This window comes from Choristoneura fumiferana, chromosome 26 (genome assembly GCF_025370935.1).
Source record: "Choristoneura fumiferana chromosome 26, NRCan_CFum_1, whole genome shotgun sequence".
Taxonomy (NCBI): Eukaryota; Metazoa; Arthropoda; class Insecta; order Lepidoptera; family Tortricidae; genus Choristoneura; species Choristoneura fumiferana.
This window is the reverse complement of record NC_133497.1, coordinates 8,748,999-8,758,272: the sequence shown is the minus strand read 5'-3', so window position 1 is coordinate 8,758,272 and position 9,274 is coordinate 8,748,999. Positions and strand designations below refer to the sequence as shown.

The 9,274-nt window shown below is 39.8% G+C and overlaps 1 protein-coding gene and 1 pseudogene across 1 annotated transcript; both read left to right on the top strand.

Moving 5' to 3' along the window:
* The first annotated feature begins 1,021 nt into the window (after positions 1-1,021).
* Positions 1,022-2,356, top strand: LOC141443135 (uncharacterized; annotated as a pseudogene).
* Positions 2,357-3,211: 855 nt separating this feature from the next.
* Positions 3,212-7,701, top strand: LOC141442799 (uncharacterized). Its single transcript, XM_074107920.1, has 5 exons — positions 3,212-3,270; positions 4,255-4,412; positions 4,972-5,041; positions 6,367-6,521; positions 7,611-7,701. Exons 1-4 carry the CDS (start codon positions 3,266-3,268, stop codon positions 6,506-6,508), a joined length of 375 nt encoding a protein of 124 aa, XP_073964021.1. The 5' UTR covers positions 3,212-3,265; the 3' UTR covers positions 6,509-6,521; positions 7,611-7,701.
* Positions 7,702-9,274: the final 1,573 nt, after the last annotated feature.

Genomic DNA, 9,274 nt, shown 5'->3' with positions numbered 1-9,274 from the left:
CTGGACAAGAGCTCTTTAGGATAGACATATGCTCGCCTTTACAATTGACACATTTAAATGTTAAGGCTTCACAATTTTCATGCTCTCCTCCACACTTGGGGCATACAAAGTACTTTGAAGGGCAAAAGTTTTTGATGTGTCCAAACTTCCAACACTTACTGCATTGCGTGACAGGGAAAACATAAGGCTCAACTTCCATCCTCAGTCCATATGAATAAACATATGGAGGCAAGTTGGAGCCTTGGAAACACAATCGTACTTTCTCGCTCTTTACCCATTTGCCATCTTTATCTCTCCTGTTTAATCTTTTTGCAGCTATAATGTTAATCTCGCTATGAAATTCCCCCTTCAGAGTGTCGTCTTCAATCTCCAAATCTACATCTTTTACCACGCCATATATATAAGACATCTCATTAGTGTTACGGCAGGTCCAGCCTTTTAATGTTACGTTAGAACAACTGGTAAGCATTTTTGCAGATTCGCTATCTTTGAACCGTATAAGTAATTTGAAAGGACTCTTATATGTCACTTTTAACACTCCTTGTATATTCTCAGTTTTAAGGAATTTTGCCATTCCAATCTGCTTAGGTAGTTTTTCCTTGCTGCTTAAGGACACTTCTACGTAACTGGCTTGATTTTGTTCTGCCTGGTCTACTTCACTCAATTCCTTAGGTGGAGATTCCTTCCGAATTTTCCTCTTCTTTCCGCTTGTTACCAAAATAAACGAATCCTGGTCCTGACCTTCACTATAACTGTCTCGTCCTCTCTTTCCTCTCTGCAAATTTGTTTGGATATCGTCATCATCCCACTCCAGCTCCGATCCATAAATAACACGGTTAATCTCCTCCGGAGTTATCGCATTGGATGACATATTTGGATTTTCGTCGTCATCACTCGACTCCATCTCTATTTGCTTGTTATATAGAAACTTCTTTTTTTTTCACTTTTTGGAGGGTAGTTCTATGAGCACTTAAGTTAAACAGTTAATTACACTTAAATAACAAAGTATCACCACATAAAAATGTTGGTTAAAAGTTAACTATCACTAAGTCCACAGAATGAGATAATATTGAAACACTAAAAGTCACAGGATAATTTTAAAATATAAACAATAGTAATGGGCCATCTCTACTCTGACTTAAGCAAATGCCAGGCATCTACCCACTGAGACGAAGATTTTACTTTATGCACTAGAGCATAAAAAGTCATTTTATGTGGCCTAAATCCAGCATAAACACGAACTTTACGAGCATGAGAAGTGGAAAATATTTTTTCTTTTTCAGAAGTTCGAACAGATATAATAAAGGTCGAGGTGGAGGTGGAGGTGGAAGAAATATCTTGTGAGCAGACAGCAGATGTAACTAATGGTACAGCCGTAGAACAAAACACCAGAGACAAAGCTGTCCAGACCGAATTGGAATCAAGACCGACCACAGATTTAAATGTAGAAAAAAAAATTGAGAACAACCCTCAATTATACATTGGTGCTCCAATTCGTTTTTACTACTTAATTGATATAATTAAAAATGAATTAAATATCCCCAAACATCATTTACTGCTCTGTTTAAATAAGATAAGATTAAATTGTAAGGCAAAACGACTGACAGAGGATTATGGGATGTCCCCATCTTGTATAAGCGAGTTGTTATTTGGAAAAATACCGTTAATAGCCACTATGCTCCATCCTTTCATTGTGGCGATAGACAGAGATATCAAAAGAACCATACCTTTGCCATTCAGACAAAAATTTAACAATATAAGTTGCATAATTCAGTGCCTTGAAATTGACATACAAAAGCCGTTGAAGACAACACATCAAGCTCAAACATGGTCCAATTCCAAAAAAGCTTATACAGTAAAATATTTAATATCCTGTACACCAAACGGATTGGTGAACTATATTTCTCCTGGATTTGGAGGCAGAACTACTGACACACGTTTGGTGGAACTATGTGATTTCCCGAAGAAATTAAAAAGTGGTACATGTATTATGGCAGATAAGGGATTTGAAAATCTTGAACAATATCTAAATAAATCATCTGTTACATTAGTAGAGCTCCAAGTGGTACGACAGTGTGTAAAAGTGAAGGAATAATATCTAAACAGATAGCCAATCTACGAACATATGTGGAACGAGTACAGCGGTGTTTAATTGAATTTCGTATGCTCAAACCACGTACAGGTCTTCATTTTAAATATGTTAAAATTCTTGATGACATAGTAATTATAGCATGCGCATTTATTAATTTGCAATGTGAACTTTACGATAGTTATTTAAGTAAAGTTGTAACACTGTCTTTAAATAATGCTTCAACAGATGATTAGGCTAGCTTGGCTGAACATTCCTGTATCTAAATGTTTTTACCTGTATGTATAAGATACAAAATACAATGCAATATAATACAATGACTCTTTATTTTATACCACAATAGTAATCAATACAGAAAACAGGTACACAGAGAGACGTTTACAAGGTAAGCAATTGGCGATTTTATCGCTTCAGAGCGATCTCTTCAGGCAAGCTTTTTCAACAAAAACAAGCATTTACAGCAGCAAATTAGATCAATCCATACTAATATATATATACTATTGACTGCTTTGACTTAGAAGTTTGATTTTTTCACAGCTTTTGGGATTATTGACCTGAGTATAGGGTTTTAATTTCAACTCGATACCGATACTCCGCGCGTTTACGAGTTAAAGGGTCTTGACAGACAGACGGACGAACGGACAGCAAAGTGATCCTATAAGGGTTCCAATTTTTCCTGTTGTTCCGTAGAACCCTAAAAAACATTAGATCCGGCGCTTTTCAAATTTCGACCTATTTACTTGAAAATATGGTGATGATTCCGTAGCCAAGATGGCAAAAACGGAACCCTTATAGTTTCGTCATGTCTGTCTGTCCGTCCGCGGCTTTGCTCAGGGACTATCAATGCTAGAAAACTGTAATTTTGCACGAATATAATATGCAAAATATATGCCCTCGGGCTTGAGTTCTAAAATAAGACTAATATTTTTTTACAAATTGTGCCAGTTCCACGACCTTATGATAGCTACGCTTATGCAAAATATGTGTGTTCATACAGTTCCTCCACCTCCACAGTAACGCCTGGTTCAATAAATTATTGTATATATGAATAATTCCTGTAGTCTGCTCCGGTCGTTAGTGCTTGGTGTAGTTAAGTAGTTTAAGATGATGACTAAGTACTTGTCCGTGTTATTTTCCTTGTAGTCAGTCTCTTAGTGCGTCGTTAACTGCGTCGTCATGTGGTAAGTTTGATTTTAATTAAATATCCACATGTAGGTACGGAATATACTACTTACAAAATAGTTAACACAATCTATAGCGACCCCCCCCCCCTCGGCTTCGCATCGGTAGGTACATTATCAAAATAACTTAAATCGATTTCTTTCACAGCTTCAAGGGACTGTAGCGCTGATTAGATATATGGTTTTAATTTCAACTCGATACCTACATCCCCTCCACGCGTTCCCGAGATAAAGGGTCTTTGAGAGACCGACACGGACGGACGGAAAAGTTACCCTATAAATAAGGATTCCGTTTAGGTTTCCGTAGCCAAAATGGCAAAAACGGAACCCTTATAGTTTCGCCATGTCTGTCTGTCCGTCCGTCCGCGGCTTTGCTCAGGGACTATCAATGCTAGAAAGCTGTAATTTTGCACGGATATATATGAAAACTATGTTTTTTTACATTTTTTGCACCATTTTGTCGGCATGGTTGCCGTATATATCCGTGCCAAATTACAGCTTTCTAGCACTGGTAGTCTCTGAGCAAAGCCGGGATGGACAGACAGACAGACATGGCGAAACTATAAGGGTTCCGTTTTTGCCATTTTGCTACGGAACCCAAAAAAAGAGTTAAAAATAAAAAATAATATTTACTTATTATCATTCTAATAATAAGCCGTGGTGGCCTAGTGGTTTGACCTATCGCCTCTCAAGCAGAGGGTCGTGGGTTCAAACCCCGGCTCGCACCACTGAGTTTTTCGGAATACATGTGCGTAATTACATTTGAAATTTACCACGAGCTTTGCGGCGAAGGAAAAACATCGTGAGGAAACCTGCACAAACCTGCGAAGCGATTCAATGGTGCGTGTGAAGTTCCCAAGCAGCACCGGGCCGCGTGGGAAACTACGGCCCAAGCCCTCTTGTTCTGAAAGTAGGCCTGTGCCCAGCAGTGGGACGTATATAGGCTGGGATGATGATGATCATTCTAATGATTCCTGTCCGCAGGCTACTACTGACGCTAGTCGCGCTCGCCGGCTGCGCCTGCGCCGAACTCGACTCCACAGACGTGGACGCCAGCCAGCGATTGATAGACGTGTTTGGGAAGCCAGCTGACGGCTTGGAGCCGGTGCGTGCGAACGAGACGCAAACAAGGAACGGGACAGGTATACACATATATAAATTATATACCTTATTCAATCAGTATGATTATATATATATATATAATATTAATAAAATTAATGAAGGTAATCTACTAATAATTCTCAAGCAAACTTAGCCGTTATAATGAACATTTGCACAAGTTGAATATTTCACAAAAAATCACTGAATCGAAAAATGTCTCAGCAAACCCTAATGGAAAACTATGTTTTTTACAATTTTTTGAACCATTTTGTCGGCATAGTTTACATATATATCCGTGCAAAATCACAGCTTTCTAGCATTGATAGTCCCTGAGCAAAGCCGCGAACGGACAGACAGACAGACAGACATGGCGAAACTATAAGGGTTCCGTTTTTGCCATTTTGGCTCCGGAACCCTAAAAAGTCACAGACGTTGTGTCACTGGCACCGGAATGTATTACGTCTGTGACACGTATATGTGTCTCTGGCATAGAAGTGACTGCTGTAGGATATTAGTGTATTGTAGCTTAATGGATCTTTGCCGGGGCCGAACGTGTTAAAAATACTATAAACATGAAGGTTTAACAGATTTTGTTTTCAGGTTGCATCTGCGTGCCTTTGTACCGGTGTATTGTCACCAACGATTCTTTACTCGGAGCTGATGATAACAGGTATGCCCATGGTTCATTTTAGGGTACCGTAGCTCTCTAAATTTTAGAAATACCGTACCCTAAAATCAACCAACAACAACGGTGAGAGTATAGATCTGTTCACTCACGAAGGCGCTCTGTCCAGTAGGTGTAAACGTATCCGTACGACAAGTCTATGTGTGCGTAGCTCGAACGTGTCCTCAGTCGCAAGCGTACCGTCAGTCACGCACACTGAGACTAAGATCGCGACCCACACATTGAAAACACTGCCCTAATAAAAAGGCCATACCTACATAGTAGCACTTAATAGGGTTTTGCGATAGTCAGCCCTGTGTATCTTACGCACACATTGACGCGTGTACAGACGTCGTCGTGCCTATGTAGATTCAAGAACGCGTATTTTGTACGGCGTTGCCTCCGTGTCCCCTAACTAAGCATATTGCTTAATTTGCTTATGGGCTAATCCGGCACCGACTAATTTTGGATAACGTTCAAAATTACACCCGAAGATCTTGTTAGGACTGTTACCTTTGTTGCTATAACCACAAAACACAGATAGTTCAGAAGTCAATCTCCATACAAGTGCGCTCGAGCAACGCACACATAGACACTGCTCATGGACACGGTATCTCGGGCCGGTTGGGACCAGTCTGTGAACTTTTTTGTTCAATAATGGAGCAACAAAAAAAAGTTATTATAACTGTTCAGTGGGCGGTTGTTTAAATTAATAATCGTGAATGCCAATAACGAAACCGTCGCAAGATATTTCCTATGACAAATTTATAATATAACAATGACATTAAACTGAAAATATTTTAGTTATTAATTTATATTTCCATTCTTCCCGTTTCATTCTCAACACTAAATCAAACAGCTAGATAAGAGTGCCACTACACGATAGTTTTTTGGTGCATAAGCCATAGTTTGACAACCTTAGAGCGACCGCCGAGCGTAGGTATGAAAAGTGAAGTACATACAGGAGATTGACTTCTGAACTATCTGTATTTTGTGCTATAACGGTGGTGTCGCTATGAACTGTTTTGATTTGTTTTGGGGCGACCGGATGGCTAAGTGGTTAGAGAACCTGACTACGAAGTTTGAGGTCCTGGGTTCGAATCCCGGCCGGGGCAGATATTTGTGTGAATAACACGAATGTTTGTTCTCTGGTCTTGGATGTTTAATATGTATTTAAGTATGTATTATCTATATATAAGTATTTTATCCGTTGCCTAGTATCCATAGTACAAGCTTTGCTTAGTTTGGGACTAGGTCAATTGGTGTCAAATGTCCCATGATATTTATTTATTTTTATTTATTGTGCATTTCTGGATTGTCTGTTCCCACAGCACATGCCCGAACGTGTTCGACGTGTGCTGCCCGCTGGGTCAGCTTCGCCCGGAGCGGGCGATGCCGCGCGCCGGCTGCGGCTGGGGCGGCGGCGCGCGCGGCGCCCTGGCGAGGCTGGCTTCGGCGAGTTCCCCTGGATAGTGGCCATATTGCAGTAACTAACGTTTATTTTCATCACATGCCAGTGGGAATTTTTGGTGGGTAGTTTGGGAAAAAATATGTGGGTACTTAGGGAGTTACAGTGAATAATAACCTAACTAAAAAAAAACATTTTTAATACAAGCTTTTCTTGCTGACTGTACTTGCATTGTCACCCAAACTATTAAATTTGCATACCAAGTTTCAAGTCGATGCTATTAACCGTTGAAGAGTTCCGTCCTGCGGAGACGATCCTGGCTGGACAACCAAGATGTCACTAATAGATTATTGTATTGTCACGCGAGTTACATAAGTATTTCAAGTCAATCTGACTACTGGAAGTTGGTGAAATTAAACTTGCAAGATTTGATTACAGACAGACAGACAGACAACGGCAGAACGTGAAACGGGTGAAACTAAATAAAGCTTGTAATTAAAACGTTTGTAATGGTTTGTTAGTCTAATATCTGGTAGCATGGTGTAGGTTGTGTTGCTCTGAAGATGAGCTCTGGTGAGTTCCAAACGCGTCAGTGTAGTGTGTGGGGTGATAGATGGGTTTGTGTGATTTGTGTGTGTTCTTACAGTGTGGAGGTGGAGGACTGCATGAGCACACATATCTTGCATAAACGTAGCTATCGTTAGGTCGCGGGTGATCAAAGTAATTGTTTTAGTTCATTGTAAGGTTGCCTGGAAGAGATCGCTCTTAAGCGGTAAGGCCGCCTAGTGCTTACTTGTATTTTTCCTGTGGTATCGCTTCTGGTGTACAATAAAGAGTCTTTGTAATGTGTGTATTTTTTTTATTCGACTGGATGGCAAACGAGCTAGTGGGTCTCCTGATGTTAAGAGATCACCACCGCCCATAAACATCTGCAGCACCAGGGATATCGCAGACGCGTCGCTAACTTGCCTAAGATAGGATACCTCACGTGCCAGTAATTTCACCGGCTGGCTTACTCTCCATGCGAAACAACAGTGCAAGCACTGCTTGCTTCACGGCAGGATTAGCGAGCAAGATGGTGTAGCGATCCGGGCGGACCTTGCACAAAGGTCCTACCACCTGCATTATATTTGTTTGTTTATATTATTGTATTGTATTTGTTTGCAGTAAGACAGCAGGCAAGAAGTGGTCGCCGCGCGAGTACGTCGGCGGGGGCTCCATCATCCACCAGTCCGTGGTGCTGACCGCCGCGCATAAGGTCGCTGGTCAAAACCTGACCAAGGTGAGTCAATAAACAGCGTAATGAGGGCTATCGTTTTTAGGGTTCCGGAGCCAAAATGGCAAAAACGGAACCCTTATAGTTTCGCCATGTCTGTCTGACCGTGGCTTTGCTCAGGGACTATCAATGCTAGAAAGCTGTAATTTTGCACGAATATACATGTAAACTATGCCAACAAAATGGTGCAATCAAGAATTCTAAAAAATTTTTTAGGGTAACATTCCGATAGACGTAAAGTGGGGTGTTTTTTTAAAGTCAAATCAAATCTTTATAATTAGGCTATACGTTTGAATATTCTTTGGAAATCTAAATGGCATAACGGTATTTATTAAAACAATTTTTTATTAAATGATTGCCAAATACAAATTTTTATCCACTTGGTCTGGATAGGCTTTTAAAATTATTTGAAAAAATTCGGGTTGAAATATAAGTTATATTAAATTGACAAGGAAAACTATAATGGTTAAGTTTTCTTTTAAGAGTAATAGCAGCCTAAGTATAAAATATTACCTAAATTTGGAAATTCCGTACAAATACGAAACCTTAGAAAATATTACTGAATTTTTTCGTATGGCTACGGAACCCTATTTCGGCGTGTCCGACACGCTCTTGGCCGTTTTATTCTATTTACTTAATTTCCCACGTTGTTCGAATAAAAGTTTTCTTTTCTTGCTAATATTATATAAAAATAGGATAATTTATTGCATGTTATTCTAGTTGAAATGCCGAGCAGGTGAGTGGGACGCCGGCTCGGAAAACCGAGGAGCTGCCGTCAGGATCGAGACAGTCGCAGAAGATCGTCAAGCACGAAGTACTCCCGCCGTGAGTGTGGCCATACCAATACCATAAAACTTACTCGTATATATAATACTAATGTTCGCCCGCCGCTTCGCACACGTAAATCATTAAGTCCAGCTGAATTGAAATTCCGGGATTTTAAAAATTCCCGTGGGAATTCCCGAAAATTAAATCGTTGTTTTCATTGACGTTACATTAAAACATCATAGTCAATTTTTATGACTAAGCCCAGCGGTTGTTGTTTCGAGATTTTATCCTTATCCCGTGGGAATATCGACAGCCAAACTTATTCATATAAAACCAAAGAGCGTGTCGGACACGCCAAAATAGGGCCATTATGAAAAAAATAATAATATTTTTTCTATTCTACTCTATACGGAATCTTCAGTTTAAGGTATATTTACCCTAGGCTCCTATTTACTTATAAACTACTAATAATTCTCAGGCAAACTAGCCGTTATAGTTTTCCTTGAAAATTTGATATTACTACCTACCATCCTGAATTTCAATTTTTCAAAAAAAGGTCTTTTTTTAGGGTTCCGGAGCCAAAATGGCAAAAACGGAACCCTTATAGTTTCGCCATGTCTGTCTGTTTGGTCCGTCCGCGGCATTGATCAGGGACTATCAATGCTAGAAAGCTGTAACTTTGCACGGATATATATGTAAATATGCCGACAAAATGGTACAGTAAAAAATTCTAAAAAAAAAATTTAAGGGTGTCTCCCATAGACGTAAAGTGGGGGTGATTTTTTTT

Coding starts and splice junctions, on each gene's coding strand:
- LOC141442799 (XM_074107920.1), top strand. Junction 4,413..4,971: donor GCAAACAAGGAACGGGACAG/GTATACACATAT, acceptor TTTTGTTTTCAG/GTTGCATCTGCGTGCCTTTG. Junction 5,042..6,366: donor CTCGGAGCTGATGATAACAG/GTATGCCCATGG, acceptor CTGTTCCCACAG/CACATGCCCGAACGTGTTCG.